The sequence below is a fragment of the Scatophagus argus genome, chromosome 12 (genome assembly GCF_020382885.2).
Source record: "Scatophagus argus isolate fScaArg1 chromosome 12, fScaArg1.pri, whole genome shotgun sequence".
NCBI lineage: Eukaryota > Metazoa > Chordata > Actinopteri > Scatophagidae > Scatophagus > Scatophagus argus.
The window spans coordinates 20644832-20667190 of record NC_058504.1 but is presented as its reverse complement, the minus strand read 5'-3'; the positions used below and the strand labels follow the sequence as shown (position 1 = coordinate 20667190).

The 22359-nt window shown below is 39.2% G+C and overlaps 1 protein-coding gene across 4 annotated transcripts in view; it reads left to right on the top strand.

Moving 5' to 3' along the window:
• fstl5 (follistatin-like 5) overlaps nucleotides 1-22359 on the top strand; it is a 148589-nt gene that overhangs the window by 70462 nt on the left and 55768 nt on the right. For all 4 annotated transcript variants that reach the window (XM_046406169.1, XM_046406168.1, XM_046406171.1 and 1 more), the window contains exons 5-6: nucleotides 3092-3288; nucleotides 7616-7736. In XM_046406169.1, the coding sequence (XP_046262125.1) occupies nucleotides 3092-3288; nucleotides 7616-7736 (318 nt within the window). The remainder of the gene's footprint in view (nucleotides 1-3091; nucleotides 3289-7615; nucleotides 7737-22359) is intronic.

Here is a 22359-nt window from a genome sequence, read left to right as displayed (position 1 = left end):
TGGAATGCATTCAAGGACACCTGGGGACCCCCTGATCTCGACTTTGAGAAGCACTGATTAACATGATTAAAATTGAACAAATCACAGAGCACATGCAAGAGAAATCACACAAAGTAAGGAACTGCCATTTCATGTTCTGCTTTGCTTTTCACAGTTGAAATAACAAACATGCAAAGCATCCATTGCATGAGTTAGATTATTAGAATAAGATGGGGTGTGGTTTTTCCTTGCTTTGCAAATTTCCCAGTCAAAACCCAGCTTATTATATTTTGTTCTTTTGCTATTTTTTATTTTCTACATATATATCCAACTGTTGATGCTGCAGTTTATATTTGTTATCTTAACCCCTAAGCCAAGGTGGAGATTTGAAAAATTTATAGCCTGCCAGCATGTTTGTCTGGTTGCTCTGTGACTTAACCGGGGGGGGGGGGGGGGGGGGGATGTTTTGACTGACAACATGAGGTTTAAAGCTGGGCTTCCTGACTGATGATTTGAGTCATCGACATTGAGGGGGCAGCCCTCATGTGTCAGAAAGCATCATGGATAAAATCACTGATTTGTTTTTTCTAGTTGACTGATTGCGTTCTAATGTGTCCCGCACAGCTTGAAAGCATTTTGGCTGGCTGAGACACCTACTGAACCCAATGCAGGGAAACAGATTACTGTAGCTGTTGTCTAATTAATGCTAACCCCTCCCTGTGCAGACAAGTACTGTCAGGATCCTCAGGGGTAGGGAGACTGTATGCAGGAGCATGTGTGTGCACTGCAGCAGGCATGTTTGTCTATCTACATATTTGTATGTGCCAGTGCACGTGCCGGTGCATGTGCCTTAGACGTCACTGACCTTCATATCCCCTGGTTATGCCAGCAGCCATTTATCTTTTATTCATTCTGCCATTTGTGACTAAGGCGGCTCCTCTGGAACAGACCTTGTCCCGTGATATGCAGCATGCTGCAGCCTGATCATCATGTTCTCCAACAGCTGATTTCCAGAGCAAGAATTAAACCTGCTGGTTCCATTCCCAAGAACTCACCAACCACTCTCACTGCTTTAACAGCCAAAGCAAATTCAGTTGGCTTGTTATCTGCACTGGCCGAAAAGACAAGCTTACCAGCCACCAGCGCTGTTGTTGTTGTGGTTGTTGTTGTGGTTCACACACCATGCTAGCTGAATCTTCAGACTAAGCATACAGCTTCAACATCTGTCAACAACTCTGCATGTCTCTCACTGACAGCTGTACCTGCTAAAACAAACTGAAGCATTGTTCCAGAGCTCCTCTCTCATGTTTAATTCTCTCCACCTGGTTATGTGAGCTTTTAATTATTTAGGTCTCTAAGCACACCTGAACTCTAAAACACCTGAGACCTTGTAAAAACACAACAAATACAGATTAGTGACAAAAGAAAAACCAGCATAAAATTTCTTAGTGAGATGTTGGGTCTCCTAACCAGCTTTGGTACTCTTCTCTGCAGAAGAATAACCACCACACTTCCAAAAGATATTCCCCTATCTTCCATATTGATAAAATAAATGAATGAATAAGAAACAATAAAAGGTACCATATGTGTACAACTGAATTGAAAGTTGCTTTTTGCCAAGGTCATAGCATAAGATTCATATCATTCACTCATCAAACCATTTAGTGACCTTTCTTGCTCTGTGTGGAGGTATTTTCATTTATGGTACCTGGTGGAATGTAAAAAGATCTAACTGTTTCATCGTACATCATCATCTCTTGCCACAATACAAAATATTCCAATGCCAGAAAATAAAGTTTTTACATTGGTGGACTGTGACAAGGTCACACAGAAGTGAGATGAAAATGAAAATGACTCGACAGCCTCTGTGGAAGCCCACTGGTCTCACTGACAGAGTGTTAGGAGAGCTTATCTCAGCCTCTTATACCCACGTGACAGTTAGCGTCAGGATTACACCGAGCGTCTCATTTAAATGTTCCCTGATTGCTCAAGTTGTTTCTCTGAAGGAATGCTGGAAGAGATTTTGAGCCAAAAATGAGATCCAACACATCTGATAATGACATGTCATTGGTCCCTGGGGTTGCTCTGATTCCGCTTAACTAGTCATCAGCTCTCAGCGAGCACCGAGTTCTACTGAGTGGAGATCTCATTACCGCACTCACTAAATCATTCTCGCCTGATCATCCCCAACAAAAGTTCATTTGTCTCACAGAAGGCTCCATGCAGTAGCTATTATTTTATATTTTCCCCGAGCAGGTGATCACACCTTTTGATATGGCAGAGGTGGCACCTTGCTCCCCTGAGATTTTAAAAGCATCTCAGTGAACAACAAAGTTTTGGTTTTTTTTTTGTCTTGTAGGTTTGTTGACATCAGCTAATATAACTGTTATTAGAGGAGAAGCACTTTCAGAGCTAACAATAAGAAGCTGATATGACATATGTCATCCGCTAGTTCTAGTCATTAGTTTCTCTTTGCCTTGAGTCTTACTCTGCTGAACCTTTCATGTCGTTGACTTCTTTGATCTAGAGCGTTTGATGGCAGATTGTAAATACAACACCATCATGTTCTCTGCTGCTGTCAGGGTTAGCTCTTGACACCTGTGTGATGGATTTGCTCCTCAGTATTTTCATGTGTGTGTGTGTGTGTTGACGGGGTTGCTGCTTTGTTAGTTTGAGGCAGTGAATTGCTGCACGACTGTCACTATTTGTGCTCATCTCGGGAAAATAATCCTTAGCATTTGTTACTGTGATGCAGACAATCACAGACATGCTCCGATTTATTGCTGAATGTAAACCGCAGCTTATTGTTTAATAATGTGAGTCTTCAGTGAGGTTTTGGCAGGTGTTAATTGGCTGAGATTTGAAACACTGTATACAATTACAGAATCACAAGTTCTGTTATTTTGATCATTTTCAGCACTTGGGAATCGTTGAAGTATTTATGAAACTGATTTTTAGACATTCTCTTAACATTGTATTGTATTTAGTTTTCAAGACAAAGCAATAACATATTCTTCTCCCAGGCCTTACAGTAGTAATTGGTACAACTTCATGATAAATATTCTGTCCCTCCTCTAACAATTCTGCTTCTCCTTTTTCCTTTCTGTGCCAGATGATAACTGCAGGCTGAGCGACTACCGCCGACTGAAAACCAAGATTATGGATTTGCATGACAAGCGATACACGGGGTCTAACATCCATGGCGCCCACAAGGACAACATGGCTGCCAGGAAGCAACTGGTTGATATGATGTTCAAACGATTTGATGCAGACAACAGTGGTCAGATAGATGCTAGTGAACTGTCACAGGTAAGAATACTGAACAAAATATGATCTTTAATACACATTACATGCTTCACTCAGTCAGTTCAGCACAAAGTTATAATACCATACTTAACCTTGACCAAAACTAACACCAACAAAGTTTTGAAAATGTATTTTGATACATGAGACCTTTTAATTGGCAGTTTTTCTCCCCTAAAAAGAAGCTGCTTAGCATTTTGTAATTACACTTCAAGGCACCCCACAGCACCTCTTAAGTCTGTCAAAACCGCAGAGTCATTTTTATGCAAATATCCATCCAAAAGGAGACTACAAATGAACAAACCATCTGTGTGCTCAGGTGTTTAAACGAGCTGCTTTGATGTCTGCCATAATTGTGTCCATTTTCCTCCTCTTGCCCTTCCCTCTCATAGCTGTGGTGTGTGGCTTCAGGTAAATCTTTTGAAAAGCAATGTGGGTCAAAGGAACCTTTTGCTCATGGGGGGCTGCAGCCTCTGACCGGTGCTGCTGAGAGGGATGGTTGTTATAAAAAAGAGCTTTCTTTAGCTGTCATGAGAAGAGAAGATATTCTTTGAATAACAAATAAAGTTTCTGAGTGACTGGGGATTGATTTAATACAGAAAGCATTTGAATATTTGAAACAGTAAGCAACCTATGGTAGTTTTCAGAACCATAAAATCAGTTGTTATTTTTAGGTCAGTTTCCCGCTGATCCAGTAGGCTAACCCATATCTACAGGGTCACTTTGTTTAGCTTTGTCAGTGCCCTCTTGTCTGATATGGGAGGTCTTATTCGGTTAATTGGAATATATTTTGGTATTCTGAGTTCAAAGCATCTAAACTGCCTCAAAAATAGAGATTTCTTTTGCCATATTTTCATATTATTTACATATTTTTACATGTTTTTACATCTACATGCCAGCATAGAGATAAATGCTCAGTGAGTGAAAGCACTGTCAACAAAACCATGTTTTGCTGTGTTTTATGGAATAATATTGTTAGTGTGCTCTAAATCTGAATTTGAATAAATCATTTAGACCTACTGAATATTACTTTGGACAGATTTTTAAATCTCTTGGGCATGCCATTATTCTATTCCAGGACAAGCAGTACCACCCCACATCTCTGCAGGTGTTTGAATGACACAAACTACTGAGCAATAATTAACAGCCAGATGGAGAAGCTCTTTTCAGGTGTTCATCAAGGGCTTTTTTTAGCCTTATTCCCCTTTTTATCCTTGACACATACAGTATGGGTATTTTATGGCAGAATTTAAACAGTGTCAATTACATTAGATGGAAAATTAGAGTTTTGCTTTTCTGGAATAGTTAGAAATTAAAATTCCAGTGGATTACAGATGGCCCTCATGGATGTATCGACTAAACCCAAAGGAGCTTTCCCATACATGCAGGGATGCATATGTACATTTATAATCCTGTCTAACTTTGAGGTATGCATAGCTGACTATTTATCTTCTCTAGCTTCAAAATCAAGATTATGGATAAGTTTTTTGTATACCGATTTATGCAGATCTACAGCCTAAGAAGTTTCAGAAAACTTTTAAGCATCTGCACACTGTCGCTCCACATCAAAATTAATACATAAGTCATTTCATGGTAAATATCAGAGCAAAATAGCTTCATCAGTCTGATGAATCACTTAATAAACTAAGTTGTGGGTTGACAGTGCCTCAACATAAGGGCGCCTGAATATAATTATGGATTGGGTCTTTAATGAGTTTTTATGTTGCTGTATTAAATGTTGTCTCAGAGAGTAATTTCAGTTTAATTAATGGCTTGGAAAATACAGTTTTATTTTCTCTCCAAAGGATGGGAGATTTGAATATCATACACAATACATAAAGGTTCAGATGCACTTGGTTTGCATTTTCAGGGCAATTTGCATGTTTTTCTCAGTTGCCTGAGCTACTGAGTTTTGCCTTACTGACAAAAGATGTATATGAAGGAAGACAAGAGTTTTATGCAAATCACATTTTGGTGTGAACGAGCCCTCAAAAGGAGCACTGCACAAGCAAATCACACTCTTATCAGTGGTTGAAATTACCCAAACCACAGCTGCCACCCTTGTGCCCTATAGCACTTTTCGTAATTGGAGCATTCTCTGATCTCATTTAAATTTCTAGGGTAGAAGTCCCTCACCCTGACTTACTTGACTTGTTTGAGTGTGCACGTGAAGGAGCACAGGGAGCAAACTGTCTCTGGACCTTTAAATCATGTGTGTCCTTTTAAAAATGTGAAATCAAAACCTCTCTTTTTTCCCTCTATCATCTTTATCTATCTTTTGACCAAAGACAGCATGACTGAGAATATACCTTCAGTAAAAGAGATGAGAGTACCTTGTGCTTTGTTCACCATGGACAAAAAAATGGATGAACAAATTTCAAGGTCATAGCTTTAGGAAAGATTGTTTTTTTTTTAATTGTCAAATAAGTCTGAAAATGTGTGACCCCTGCTCATGATTTCAATATTTTCAGATTCGGACCAGAGCAAATTAAGATTCCATTTGCCAGAAATGATATAATGAATGTGCACATCTTTATTTTACTCTTTTAAAGATCAGCACTATTAAAAATCTGTCTGACAGGACCTACACACAAGTTCTGCAATTAAAAGCCTTCAGCATCCTTTTATCAATAAATAGGATTTCGGTCCTTGCAGCTTAGGTACATAATGTCGGGGCCATCACACCAGTAATGATAACTGTCTGTCTGTAGCTGCTAATTGTGAGATAGGTGTTTTATCTGACTAGCCAGCCAATGTTCCACTGACTGTGTAGATTAAGCTTCGATTTCAAACAGGCAGAGGCTCTATTCTCAATAAACATTACAGCTGGTTATCCTGTCAGTGATGTGTCTCAGTTCATTTAGCTCACAGGGTCCGCTGAAAGGCAGTGAACATGATTGTGGTCCTGTTTTACTGTGGTTGAATGGTGACTCGCTACAGATAAGTGACTGCAAAAATCTGAAGTAACTAGATTACTCAAAGGTTTGTGAGTGGCTCTACTAAAAGTCCAGACACATCTTTTTGTAATTCTGTTTATCAGGGGTTGGGCTTGGCCCCTTACTTCCAGGGAAGGGAAATCTTAATGCTTCAGCATACCAAGACATTTTGGAGAATGCTATGCTTCCAACAGTTTGGGGAAGTCAGTGCCTGACCTCACTAATGCTCTACTGCATGAATGGGCAAAAATTCCCACAGAAACGCTTCAAAATCTTGTGGAAAGCCTTCCGAGAAGAGTGGAAGCTGTTATAGCTGCAAAACTGTTTATACATTTACACTGCATTGTCATTAAAGTCACTGTTGGTGTAATGGTCAGGTAACCCAGTCTATATCGTGTATATTGTGTGATTTAACTTGGAAGTCACAAGAAGCTTTTTTATTTTGAGTATTTTTGAGAAGCACTAAGAGTATGCCATTACAGGTGACTCCTAAATTTTGGTCAAGTCATCTGAAGGGAAATGCACTGATCCGATGGTCAGGGTATGATGTATAAAGCTGTCCATTGTGATCAGCTTTTTGACAGCTGATCTAGTATGATGGATGTTTTACTGCCAGAGCCATGCAGAGGGCATTGAATAAAAACATGCTTTAGCAGGATGATGAGGAGGCCTTTGCTCCATCTACTGTCACAAAACTTCAGTGAGTCTATAAAGCTAATAGTTGAGACTGGACACGTAATGTTGACTCTTTACAGAGATTATATAAAAACTTTTTAAAGTAGACATTAGATCAATTAAGTACACAATGTAAGCAGATTTGCTAAGTGCTGGGCTTGAATACAATTTTGAGATACTTGTGCACTCTGTGTATTTCCATTTAATGCTACTTTATGGCTTTTTAGAGGATAATATTTAAAATTTTAGCACTTACCCGCATAAAAGCAACAGTGCAACGAAGCTGTCTTTGCTAGGGTTCAGACACTACAATGCAATCATTATACATACATAACTGTTGAAGATGATTAAATTAAACTCTGAGTTTTATCCCAATAACAGATAAGATTTATTTGAGTTGAGTTTGACTGAAGTGTGTTTTAAGTTGACCAGTAAGGGAAAATATCTGGAGTCTGTGGGCTTTGAGAGGAACAATCTAACAGTTGTTTCTGTTTATGCTGGAGGTGTGGCTCACTGGTTTTTGTTTTGGTACGAGAGACGGATGCTCTAGTGCAACATAATCCAGGGAGCATTATGATTGTGTCCTTTAAAACATATTTGTTTTTGCAAAGGAGCTGTATATGTGTAAATGTAATTTCTAGGAAACAGGATGGGAAAAATGAAGGCAAACAAAAAGTATTGTCACAGTATTCTAACTGAACATCAATGCATTCTCATTTAAGGTGATCAAGCACGAAGGCCTGTCCAAGGATGTCTCAGAGTGCACATTGTTTGACCTGCTGAAGTACAACGACTTCAATGACGACGAGCACCTGACAAAAGAGGAGTTTTACACAGCTTTTGGTGAGCTCAGTAAAATGTTTTGTGTCAACAGAGAGAGAAGAAAACATTTTTGATTTTCTCTGTCTGAAAAAGGCTTAACATTGTCCCTGAAATTGAAATGAGGATTTAGGCAGCATCTGACATTTTTAGCGCTGACATTTAAATATTCTGAGAAAACATGAATAAGATGTTCCAATGTCAGACAACACTTGATAACAATATTAATATCCTCTGATATGTTTATCGCATGTGAAGCTGATTGCTTGTCATCACATTCTCTCAGCATATAAACATTGTAACAAAGTTGTCTGAATCTTTTACCAGTTAATGCAATAATTAAACTGAAAGGGTAAACAAAGGAAATTAGAATTAATGTCAATGCATTCATTTTAAACATTATTGATAAGTGTGGTTCTTTTGCCTTATATTTATTAGTGTAACATCTAAGTCTGTCTGCCCTAAATTTACAAACTTTTGGGCTTCATAAAAGAACACTAACCAATTAAGATTTAATAGTGTTTTACTTTGAAATCTGACAGTTGTTGTTGTTAACATCTGAACTGTCAGTCTGGTGCATTTTGTTTGACACATGGGTCATTACAAAGTTGCGATGATGTTAAACCTGGAATAGCGTTTGATATCCGGCCGAAGATTTACTTAATGTGAACTCCAGACAGCTGCTGTATTGTCGGGCTTCAAACGTTTGGTCCCCCTGAGTAGCTGAATCAAAAGGAACAACAGAGAGTTGGTGCCAAAGCAAGCAGGTCAAGGCTACTGCAAAACAAGAGTTCAAACTAAATCCCCTCTCATTAGGCAACATTATGATGACAGGTACCCTGCCATATCTGAGTCACACCAACATTTGTGCACTAGATTCCTCCTTCTCCCTTTATTTCCTTCTTGTGCTCTCTTTCACAGTTCCTCCCTGTCTGACATTTTCAGTCAGCTCAATATCCTCTGATGGAATATCCTCTGACATTTGGCTGGCTTGACACATTTAGTGGTGGGAGAGAATTCATAATCAACCTTCATGTCATCAGCCCTTTGTCTTTAAAGTATTTCTTAGAGGCAATAAACTCACGAGAACAAATGGCAAAGACAAGAAGTCTCATCTCTTCTGCTGTTCTCCACATCATATGTGGATGTGGGAGTAAACCCCTTCTGGCAAATCTCGAAAAGAAAGTAACCTCAGCCAATATAGAGTGCTGTGGTTCCTTGAAGACTTGAGTTTCTCTAACTCCAACTATTTCCTCTTCAGTTTTCAGATCATTTTTGCAGCCTTCAAGCTTAACTCCTCACAAGGAAATGAGATATTTAACAGTAGTAAATCTCCCCCTCTGTGGTAGAGTTTCTTTAAATCTGTATTGCTCCTCTCCTTTACTTCTTCTTTTCTATTCTTTATCCTTATGTGCCACTTAATGTTGTTATTTGTCAGTGGATAGTTGGCAAATGTATAAATGACTGACTCCATATCTCATTATATTAAATTAAATATATTAAAGATTCAACCCAGCAGTAATGTGCTCAGGAGTAATTTATTATAATGTCTTTGTCAACAACTCAACTTCAATCAAGAATTTAATGCCCTCTACTGAACCTCGGTTCACACAGTCCTGAATGCATATTTGAGGTCAGCTGGTGTCTTTCTCCCTTCATTGTGAAACCTACATCATTCTGCAAAATGCTTAGGTGCTTCAGAGACAGGCCCTCAGTATGCTTCTAAGGAAGCTGTTAATAAGGTCACAAATCCACCTCCTCTAGATACTAATAACTGCACTGAACATTTCGGTTCTCCTTGTTTCAATAGAGCTCTATTCATCAATTAAAAGGACATATCACAGACTCCATGCAAAGGAGCTGAAGCCTTTAAAAACTCACAAAGACCTGGATTTGTCAGTATATTCACCTATCATGTGGTCCTGAGAATAAAGTGGGTAGATTGTAGATCCTGGCCAGTGAAGCAAACCAAAAAAACGTATCAGAAATTGTATGAAAGCTGTATTGAGTTTCATACTCTGGTGCAGTTCTCAGTGGGCTGAGCAGGACTGCACTTTTGCATTATTGGGGGCACTGCAACTGTTTAGTTAATTATCTGTTTATTTTGTTTAAGTTAATATCTTCATTAGCTTGCATCAAGAAGGTCAGCTGAAGGACTGTTCACCATGCAGGTACACACCATAATGGGGTTCAGCATCTTGCTCACCAAGGTAGATGGTCACCAACAAGGGGTTTAATCTCATCTCCTGCAGTCGAAAAACCACCTGTATCACCACCATCACAGTGCTGCACTGTGCACACTTCTCTGATGCCCGTAATCATCTAACAACATTGATAAGATTCACATTAGGCAATAAATGCTAATGTAGAAAGCATTACTTTTTATTATGTTATTGGACTGACTAAAGAAACGTGAGTCAATCAGATTTACTGAGCATGGCCAATCTATTTTATTACTGTTGATGTTCTTCCACACGCAGATATAAAACAGCTATATCTTGCAACAAGGTTAGAGGTACATATTATATATCTATATATAATGGACCATGTTTGAACCAGCCTTTGATATAATATAGTTGCAGGCATCTTGTAATAATAACTTGAGTTGGAGCCTTGAACATGTAATTCAGTGACATATGATCCAGATGTAACTAGGAGACCCGCAGTGCAGTGGAGTGAAATGGTCAGAAATCTGTGGATTGATTTGACCTCGCAGACCATGGTCACTGTGCCTGAGGCAAAAATGCATTGCAAAGTTATAGTTTTTCAGTTCATTGCCGACATAATCCGTGAGTGGCAGCTGTAAAAATCTATGTAAATACCTTAAGCACTGTCGTAAACTGAGCACCGTCATAAAGTAAATCAGTTGATCCAGTGTGTCCAGAATTATGGTGCCGCTTGGAAAAGAACAGCAGTAAATTCAGAATGGCTCCCCATGAAAACGGCACCTGTCTGACTACTCTGCTAATAAGGACCCTTTGCACACCTTTGTGCAATATTCAAAGCGTGGCAACGTTGTTTGTCAGGACAGAAGATAAGACTTTAATGTCCATGCATTATTCATTCCTCTTTTGCATGGACTAGAAGGGGGTTGAGAATCAATTTGCTACAGCGAGCAGTAAGGAAACTGTCTGGCAGAAGTGATGTCTTTTAATTAGATGATGTTGCAGATATGAATGATGTCTGCCACACTGCTGATAGTCAGCCCCTTGTCATCATTGAATAATTTGGTGAATGATGGCCTCGTGCATCATGGGTAAACAGATAAGGTGTCATCTATCACAAAGTGTCATTAACTTTTGGTAGGAGAGTGTCAATGTATTGATGCATTGGCTGTCACACATTAACATCAGCTATATGCATTAACAAGGCAGAAATTACTCTACATGGAATGTATATGAGGAAAACTTTCTGTAATGCTGTATAAAAGGCACAGCAGTGACCTTGTGAATATGTCGTCATCATCATCAGCTTTATTTAAACAGGGAAGGCAATTAAGAGCATAATCTATTTTGCATGGCACCCTGATAAAAAACACATATTAAAACAATACATATACAGTATAACTGCTATACATATAGAACAATAAAATAAAATCACCATACTTAACACCAGTTCAAATTAAAGACCTTCACCTTCTCTGTCTATTAAAAAGGATTTAAACTGATGAAAAAGGATCATCTCGTCTAGTTTTAAAAGGTTCTCTCCTCCTCTTCTAGTTGTGTGGTGCATGGTATTTTAAAGCCATTTTCCCAGTCTCAGTACTGACATAGTGATTTTCAGTAACCAAACAGTCTTGGGACCCAAATGTGATCTTGCTTTATATTTAAGAAGACATTCGAGATACTCAAGTAGTTTGTCAAGAAGTGCTTTGTAGATAAACAGAATGCAGTGCAATTCTCCTCTGACTGCCAATGACAGTCCAGCTTTCTCAAATTATAAACACTGATGCATTCTAAAGCTATCTCCAGTAATGAAGGGCAGTATGATAGACTGAGATTTGAGAGTGGAGACAGGAGAATGCATATAAATTACATCACAATAGTCCATAACAGATACAAAGGTTGACTGGACAACCTGCGTTCTGCACTTTTGACTAATACATGTATTACTTCGATAATTAAAAGAGCAAATTTTAGTTTTAAGGATTTAGTCAGTTCAGTAATGTTTTTGAAGCATAACTTGTCACCAATCAGAAACTAGAGTATTATTAAGATGATGCTCTTTCAATTCCTACTTAGAGCAGTAATATGGATTTTGTTTTATATCATGAATTTACAATCATTTAAAGTTTGCCATATGGTACAGAAATCAAAATGCAAATTTTGAATCAACTGGACAACAGAGGACCCGGTTGTATATAAAATTTGTAATGTTGTAGTGTGCAGATGGATTGTGTTTTCCAACCTTTATGCCCATATTCATTCATTCATTTTCTATACCGCTTATCTGTCAGGGTCGCGGGGGAGCTGGAGCCTATCCCAGCTGTCTACGGGCGAGAGGCGGGGTTCACCCTGGACTGGTTACCAGTCAATCGCAGGGCTGACACACACAAAGACAGACAACCACACACACTCTCACACACACCTAAGGGCGATGTAGAATAGCCAGTTAACCTAATGTGCATGTTTTTGGGACTGTGGGAGGAAGAAAACCCATGCAGGCACAGAGAGAACATGCAAACTCCACATAGAAGGGCCCAGACCGGGATTCCAACCTGGAACCCTCTTGCTATGAGGCGACACTGCACCACCATGCTGCTCTATGCCCATATGAAAACTGTCAATATGAGCAGTCCTAACACAGAACCCTGAGGCACACCTTTTTAACATTCCTAAAACTGGACTGATAGCCATCAGCCACAACAGCATCTGCCACTAAAGATAATTTGTAAACCAATTTCATGGTTTTTCATCAAACCCTCATCAAAAGCCTTTGATAAATCAATTAAATCATTTTTTTCCCATCAACTAAATCATCAATTTGTGTCAAAAGTGGGGACATCAAACTATGTACAAGTTTTTAAATGTTGTAATATGTCAAGTAAAACCCAAGTTATGATAAACAATATACACAATGCTTTTTCCTGAACATTGTTGTCACATTTGCTCCGTGTTTGGTGCAAGCTATAGAAATAATATAAATAAGTTTTATAAATAATTTGTGGTGCATTTTATTGTGACACCTGATTTTGTTGTAAATAGTTGTAAATAGCTGTACAAAAAACACCTGAGGCATTTACTGCATTTTAAGGTAAATAGTTGTAAATAACTTGTTGTTTGCTAAATTTGTACATAATTTTTTTTTAATTTTTTTTAATTTACAAATTATAGAAATTACAGAAATATTTCTGTTAGATGCAGAAATATAAAATGATAATTTGGCTTTTTGAGTGGCAGTGAGCCACCTACTATGCTGTTGACAAAAATATTGCCTATCAGCAGGTGATTTAGTCATGCTGTTTGCGTCAGGCAGCATCCCTTCCATGTAACATATCAGCAATTTGAAAGCAGAACCTGAATTTCTTGAAACATGCATGTTTTTCTGCAATCTAATTAAATGTTCTCTTGAAGAACTCTTCTCTCTGTTCAGAAAAGTGTCTTAAATTTCTTTTGACAATGATACATGGTTTAGATCTTTGTAAGTCCTTGTCATGAATGTATAGTATTGGGCAGAGGCCACTGAAGTCAAGAGGAATACACCCATAGATTTATAACGCTGTGGTCGGTTGGTAAGATAATATCGAAGAGTAAGTTACACTAAAATAAAATATCAGGGTTAGTTTAACGCAGCCCATTTTGGTCTAATACTGCATACATTCATATGGACAGTGCCAGAGTCTTTGCTATGTGGGAATTTTTGCATGCTGAAATCAGCATTTTGAGGGAGACTGTCACAGGGGTGGACTGGGCACAGAAACAGACTGAAAGAGAAGTGTAGCGTTAATCCAGAAGTGATATAGGTATACTCAAACTACACATTTTGCAAGTTTATGCTGCTTTCCTTGGTTTTCTCTGGAGCTGTGCACTCTGCCAGAACAAGATAGCGGAAACCATTTTTGTGCAGTCAGTACTTAGAGGGGGGCCTATCATCTGCAGCAGACCAGTCAGCATCTGTGATCACTGCGAAATGAACATAGGAAAAGGTCACGCTCACAGTTTGCCATGAGTAATAGCTCAACCTGAATATAAAAAGGGAATCTAAAATGTTGTACTGTAGAGTTACCAGCAAATATATTTGATTTCAGGTACCATATTCAGGCACTGTAAGCAATGAGTAGTGTTTGAAAGTTAGCTTAACATGAACTAGGTTGTGTAACAATCAGACAGAGGGTTTTAAAAGCTGCTACACACGAGCCAGACTGTGACTGCATCCTTGTGCCAGTGTGCTTTTTAAGCCCTTTGAAGTTGGCTGGACAATCACAGGGTGCTTTGACTGTGAACTGCACAGTTTAATGTTATTAGTTTGGGTACACCTACCAAATGCATTCTCTAAGCGTCTAGACATGCTGCTTCACAGACGACAATGAAAATGAATGTGCAAGTGCTTGGAAAGAATCCTCTGCCTGAATGCTCCCTCAGGCCAGTTCGTTGGCTTGAATCTCATCCCCAACAAAACCTCTTCTTCAGGGACATACACTACAGACTTGCAGTGCAACTTGGTTTTTTAACACATGTGAAAAGGCCTCATGCCTTAAAGCAGCTACTTTTAAACACACTGGTTGTAGAATTAGTGTTGTCCTACCTTATGTAGGAGTATCTGTCAATGTATTTTGGATGTGGAGTTTATTTATTCAGGACACATTTAGATGACTGTAACTATATTTTCCATCAAGTAGAGTGGTCACGCTATTTGTTCTGCGCTGTTGGACATTTCTCACTCCTGCTTGTTGTTTCTTGGGTGCCAAGATATTGATCTGAACCCAGACAGAATACACAGCCAGGAGACACAGCTCTTTGATTTCCTCTGAGGGTAGATGTCTTGTTATGTGCCTGTTATTTTTTCTGAGGGACTACTGGGAAACCTAGATGGACTGTAATGTGATCCATCATATTGTAATTCTGATGTAGACCTCACACAGTTTGTGCAATTTGAAGGTGGGTACTTTTTAAGGACAGCATCAGAAACCACTATCTGCTTGCAGCTAAAGAAACATGAGATTTTGGTTTTATTTTGGCAACTTCACAGACAAAGTAAGTTGTTTTTAAGAAAAATGGGCATCTATATAGTATCAAATGTAGGGTTCAGGTTCATCCATTTAGGAGCACTCATGACCCTTTTCATCATATCACCATGGTGCTAATCAGCAGATAACATATGTCCAATTGTTAGGGTTCAATATGTCTACTAAGTGGACCTTTTAGTGAGATTATTTCGACAACTGCTACTTCCAAGGTCAAAGTGGTCAAAGTTGTTAGAAGATCAGTGTCATGGGCCCGTGATAGGTTCTTGGCTTAAGAAAACTGACATTAACATTGTTGAGTGTGTGTAATTTTTTTTTTTGGGGGGGGACATATCAGCACTGGCTATATGGTTTTGTTTCTCTTCCCACTTTTCTGCCGCTTTTTGGCTTTATTTATTTTATTCATGTTTTCCCTTTGTCTGTTTTTCATCTGATTTTACTCTGTTTATCCTTCTTCTCATTGTCTTTTGTATTAATGCGAGACAGCTCTGTTCTTGTGCGTCTCCAAGTTTGGTGTAATCCCTACATTTGCCAAAAGACCACCGAACTCAGAAATTAGTTGACTTACACTCTCTGTGATGAATATAATTAGACATCCAAACTAACAGCCAGGCCTCCTCCAGGGAAGGCTCCTTCCATTAAAACAAGTTTGCTGTTATCCAGGACCCATGGCACAGTGACAATTAATGGATACTCAGGCTTTTACTTGTCAAAAATCCTGCTGAGCTTTCCATTCACAGGCTGTGAGAAGTGGTGTTAAAATGGTTTTATAATTCATGGTTCATTTTCCAACATGTGACTCTCTATCTCCAGAATTTATTAGGGGGATTTAAAAGAAGTTGAATTACCTTTTTTTGTGATCCTCAACTGAAGTACATGGGCTAATTTTCTGAACAACTTTCAAAAAGAGGATTATTCTATCTTCTGTGATGATTTTGTGTATTTCCAACAATAGTATATGTATTAATACATGAAGACAGAGCTGTTTATTTTCTTGGAATAGAATACATTATTTTGCTACTATTGGGTAAATTAATCAAGGTACTAATAGATGAAACTGAATGGACTCAGCTAACTTTAAGCTCCTCATTTATGCTGGAGTAATTAGTTAGATGTTAGAGATTAATTCACAAGTCAGCACAGTATAGCTACGATAAAATAATTAAAATTGTAGTTAGAACTAGAAAGGCAATGTGAGAACGCATACCTCAGCAAAGGCCAATATTCCACCCTTCTGTGTTAGTGGTTTTCAAACTTTTTCATGTCATACACAGACCCCCATTTGATAACAATTTTGCATTTAGATGTTTTATTTGGACGTGTATAAAACCCATGACTAAAATCGTCACACATTCCGTCATTGTGGATGATATTATAGAGAAAATAAATTATTCCCCTTTTGCTGGACACACCCTGGAACCTCCTCAAAGACCCATTGGGGTCCCTGGACCTCACTTTGAGTACCACTGTTCTGTGATATGCAGATCTCCAAACACCTTTGTTACATGTTTGGCTGTATTTCCAAAAAGTCTAAAGTTTAAATTATGTTTGTGCATAGTGTTTGGGCATTGGCCTTGACCCAGGCTTGTCTTTCACCAAGTTTTCATGAAAATCAGTCAGTTGTTTTCTCATAATCCTGTTGACAAACGGACAAAAACACCAGACTGGAAATATGAAAAAGAATGTAAATGATAAGGTTTGGATTGCTTGAAAATATTGACAAGGTTTAAGGTATACCTTTGATGAAACACTAAAAGACAACACAAAGTTTGAACTGAGGATCTGGCTAGACTAGACTAGACATTTAGTATTTAACATGTGGAGTTTTTTGATGTCTCTGACTGGTCACTGATTGGAGGAAATTATGTATATTGTCACTGCCCTGTGGAAAAACAAAACGTATCTCCAAAATTCGTCTCATTTTTATGCCCCACCAAACATGATTGCAGGCTATTCTACATCTCCACTTAACACATTACACGAACAAAAGCTTTTGGTTCACATTTTATCTTGAAATCAAGATAAATCACGGGCAAAAGGTAATCTGATATTGATGTGCACACATCAGTTTGACTGGTGGTCGTATAAATACCCAACACATCAGTTGTTAGGGAGGAATGCGGACATGCTGTACAATGTAAAATGTCAAAAACGTAGAAAGTGGAGATACGTTTTATTTTCGTCGGACAGCGACGATATGGTAAAACCATGAAAACGAGTGGGAGAAACATATCCCATCACTTTAATCATCCTTGTGTGGCTAAAAAAAATTCCTAATCTATATAGTGATGTGCACTTTAGGATCAGCAAAAGAACAAAAATACAACTGCTGGAACTGCAAATGGTGTGACAGAAAAATAAATTCAAATAAAGGGCAATCCACACTAGCAGCCTTTCCAACAATCCACATCCTCTCCCAAGAGAAGTGCATCACAGTGCATCACCCCATGCATTTTTTAAACCAAGTTTGGCCTTTTTTTTGCTGCCATGCTTTGTGATGTGGTGTTTCTGTAGGCAGACAAATCCCTATTCCGTTTTCTACATGGAGTAAACTTGTTAACTAAGCTGATAATGACCAGTTATGACCATTTTCAGCCTGAGCTTTGCAGCTCAACTATGGAGATGCATTGTGTGTGGAGTTTACTTGAAAACTATTTTTGTCCATTCTCGAGCTGTTAAAGACAGTTCGTCCATCCACCGCTCTGCTGTCAGCCGAGCTAGTGCTGAGGACATTGGTGCTGTTACAGGGGCCTGAGTTTTTGTGGATTCAATGAATGAATGCTTCAGTAGTGCTCACACAGCACAGACAGGGTTTAAATTTACAGTCAGAATACCCCCCCCCCCCCCCCCATCTCTCTCTCTTTCTCAGAATATATTTTAATCCCCCCCCCCAACTGAGAGAGGCTCAATGTGCTTTTCTGGCTGTCAGGACTGTTTAGCAGTTCAGTGTAAACTGATTGCTGCATTCATCCTCTTTCTCAACATTTACCAGCTCCTGTCATCCAGCTGAAGGTGTTGGCATGCACCATTTGCAGTTGTGCAACTATTCAAGCGTGCTGCAGTGCTGATGCTGGTGTAAAAGTTGTGAGTGGAAGCATACTGTACCTCTCTCTGAGTTAGTAATGGGCGAAGTTAACAGGCACAAACATGAAAATAGGCTTCTGATATTACAGCAGGCATTGCTCAACTTTAGAACCTCAATAAAATGAAAAACAATACAGTTTGATAGTGTTTAAAGTCACACAATTGTATATGGATAAAATATGATGGAGACATTAAATTATGGCCTCTCTTGTGTGATAGCTTGAGTGCTCTATGATTTACTTATTGCTGTAAGATAGGGGATTTTTCATTAGTTGTTTTTCACAAGGTAGCTATGATAAAATTAATCCAATTAGAGCTCCTTTTAGGCTCTGTTGCATACTAATGCAGCGGTCCCTCAGGATCTCTCCCAACAGCTGCTTTGGAAACAGACTGGCTGATCAGCCAGAGGTAATGCACTCACTAAAGCCGTTTGTTAATTTTTACAGCCATCTTGATGTTTATAATGTTTGTGGGAGGAGAGAGGAAGAGGGTAATAAGTATCCTCATGCCTTTAACACCTGTAATCTTTTGCATTTTTAAATGTGTTATAACAATAATGCTGCAAACACGATTATTTCTTCTGGTTCTCAAGGTGCGAATGGATGAGACAGGAGATGCTAATAAATTCTGAAGAACTGGTCATTGCCAGTCGTGCTTCATTTATTTTTCTTGACTGTTCCGACTGAGCATTATAAAACAATCTCATTTAAGCAGTAAGCAGTAAGCTCAGCGTCCGCATCAAAGGTAGTTACAGCCTCAAAATGATGCCAGAGTTCTTAAGCGCATCCTAAAGATGAGCTGTAGAATACTCCATGTAAGCAACCGTGAATTTATTTGCATTGATCCATTCAGTTGGCAGATGTGGAGTGTGACTGTCTCAGAAGATGTTGACTGAAGTTATTACCTTCAGAGATGCTCAGATGAAGTTAATTCTGTAATGTTGCGATATCAAGCCTCAGACGTTTACATCTGTTTATTTGCCTGTTTTCTTTTCTAGTTTATTTTGCACACTTAATAAAACACATAATACGACACACACAAGAGAAGTGCTGGTTTGATTGAAAAAATGGTGTAAGGCATTTCAAGAGAAAACAAGACAAGGTCAAACTATAAGATGTGATTACAGTTGAAATTAAACTGAATCAGTATTAAAACATAAGGCGTTTGGGATATTTTCTAGTTTCTCTTTCACTTGGTTGTTTACTTTAAAGCACTTGGTTATTGTTATTTGAAATATTACTATATATAAAGTTCATCATTGTGATCAAATCAATTTCAGTGCAGTATTTGGAAAGGAAGCCCTTACTTAATTTTACACATGTTTTGTGACAATATGACATAATTAATGTAGACAAAGCAAGCCGATATAACATGCATTTACAATGGAATGCTTCCAACAAAGGACGTTGATCATGTGTACATCCAACTCCAGGAAACATGAGGTGACCAAACATAAGGTTGTCCACAGCTTGAATATTGCAACTCCAACATGCAAATGACTCACGTGACAATGACAAACATGTATGAAAGGAAAGCAGCTGTCATGTTGCATAAATTATCTCAAAAAATGTTCCTTTATGCATAAAACCACCTAACTGCCAAACAGGCCCTAGCCTATACAAGATATTCATCATAATGTTGTACACGTAGTTATAATTATGGTTCTGTATGGGCTGCTTTTCTTTCTCATGGGAGCTCAGAACATTCAGTATCCAGACAACTTCTCTTTCTTCCTCTGAATACAAAACAGTCATCACAGTCAGGTTAAATGTGCCTCCATTTGGACTTGCCTTCCTATGTTTTCTCACTCAACATCACAGTGAGATTGTTTGTCAGGTTATATTTTTTATTCTTCTGATCTGAGTTGTGTCTCTGTTAGTGGCTGAGAAGAAATGCAGCCTGGAACAGTGCAAAGGTGTGATCTTTCCCAGCTGACACGTATCTTTCTGGGCACTGAAAAACACCAGATTAGTCTTTTGTTGTTGTTGCCTTATTGTGCCGGGATCCACTTTGTTTAGGAGTGCGACTTGAGGCAACAATTCTACATTAAAAAGTATTTTCTTTGGGAAAACAAAAGGAATGTGTGTGTTTCGGGTGTTAAAACTATTTTCTTCCTCTGTCAAACATTCAAGTCCACAGAGTCACTCATCTTTCAGTATCAAAAACACAAACTCAATTCTTCTCACTTTGGGAGAGAGATTGCACAAATCAACTCAACCATCCAAGATCACAGAGTGTTCACCAGAATGTGTATTCTGTTTTTCAGCCCCCTCCCCCCCATGCCCCCCTTTGAGTCTTTGGATATGGGCTATGAATACTTTGCATCAGGGAAAATACTTTTATCTCCACTTCAAAATGTCAAGCTCAAAGCAATTGGGGTACACAACCATTCAGCCCTAGTTATGCTGAACATCACTGAGAGGGAGAAAGAGAGAGGGGGAGTACGTTAGAGGAATGAGAGACTTGGTGAAGAGAGACAGGGCGAGCAAGCATGTGTTTGAGAAAGAGAGTGACAGAACTTGATAGAGGATGGAGTAAGGGGGTTGGCTAAGCAACCTTGATGCAATTTGTCTTCATGCAGCCAGCCCCTTGCAATGTCCTGCAGGCCCAAGCTATTTTCCCTGACAAGCTTGTTGCCTCCAGTGCAATAGGTGATTTACCTCTCGCTGTGGCACTGACCAACATCCCATTCTGGAAGCAGAGCAGAGTAAATCAAAAGTCTGGACTTCACCGTTAATCACTCATTACAGGTTGGACGTTGAAGGTTGATCCTTCCCAGGAGGCTGAGTCCCCTCAGGCCTCAAATCAGACCAAAAAAAGAGGCGCCAAGGCCACTTCCTCCTCTGATAAATCTCTCACAGAGGAGATGCTGGACTCGTGTTTGAGTCGGCTCCAGCAGCCCAGACTCCCATCTCTCTGAGGAGTTTCCCATTCAGGTCGGATACTAGCCTTCGCTTCCTTCCCTTCCTCCCTCCCCTCATTCCTCCATCCACAAGCTAAAGCTCTGATGGAGCCTGCCTGGCCATCTGTTTGCCCACTTTCTTCTTTAAATTCTCGCTATAACCTCACACATTTCTATTCCCCAAGGGATCAGTGGCAAATCGACTTTGTTGCTTGCAGCGTATTTCACAAGCATTAAGATACAAGGGGGCTGTAATTGAATGGTTAGGAAGGACATTATTGAAGGAGATTTCTGTCAGCGTATCCACCCACTGCCATGTCAACACCAAGATGAGCATCAAGTGGCTGCATGGTGTGTTGATATGCTGGCTATAATGTTATTAGTGTCTGGGGAGGAGGAGGATCCGGGATTAGCCATATGTGACTGAAAGATCCACTTTCTGTGATTCTTCCCTTTCTGCATCAGGGCTGATTTAATGTGTTTCAGTTTGTTTTAAGGCTGATTCATATGGCATTTAAATAAGATCTCAATACTTTCAGGCTATGCCACAATATACAATATTGTGATATTTTCAATTCAATTCAATTCAATTTATTCATATAGCGCCAAATCACAACAACAGTTGTCTCATGACACTTTCCAATTAGAGCAGGTCCAAAGTCTTTAATTTGATTTTTAGAGAAACCCAACAAAACCCCCCATGAACAAGCACTTGGCGACAGTGGTGAGGAAAAACTTCCTTATAGAAGGCAGAAACCTCAGAGCAGACCCCAACTCTAGGTGGGCGGCCATCTGCCTTGACCGGTTAGGTTGTGAGACAGAGAGAGAGAGAAAGAGAGCGAGAGAGAGAGAGAGAGCGAGGGAGAGGGAGAGGGAGGGAGAAAGAGAGAGAGAGGGAGGGGAGGGGGGGGAGGGCGAGATGCATAACAACAGTGATAACAACAGAGTATTGGAATGACAATGACAGTATTAATAATAATGATTTTGACAGTAGTGGTAGTAATAGTAGTAATAATAATAATGCAGAAATATAACAGGTGGTAATAACAGTCGTTGGTGTCAAGCAGGACCACAGCAGGAGGTCCAGACACGATACATAGGAACCTGAGAGACAAGAAAGCACAAAGACTCTGGGGAAGAAGTCAAGTTAGTGAAATGCAATGATGGGACATGAAAATGTGTGGAAGGAGAGTGCGAAATAACATACTGTATGTGGCATTATTCTATTTCCATTTAACTTTAAGTCAAATTTGCCATAGAACTTTGCTGTAGAAGAGAAAGATACTGCCACAGAAACCCCCACCAAAAAAATCAACCCTATTTATATGACATTATTTAAGCCATCTTGTACTCTTCACAGCAATTTTGGTTAAGTCTAAATCAAGTCCAGACCCCTGCTATTCAGGCTAACGTCAATATTAGCTGTGACACCAGAAGAAGACAGTTTTCAGCAAGGGGGGCACAGGGTTTACATCGTC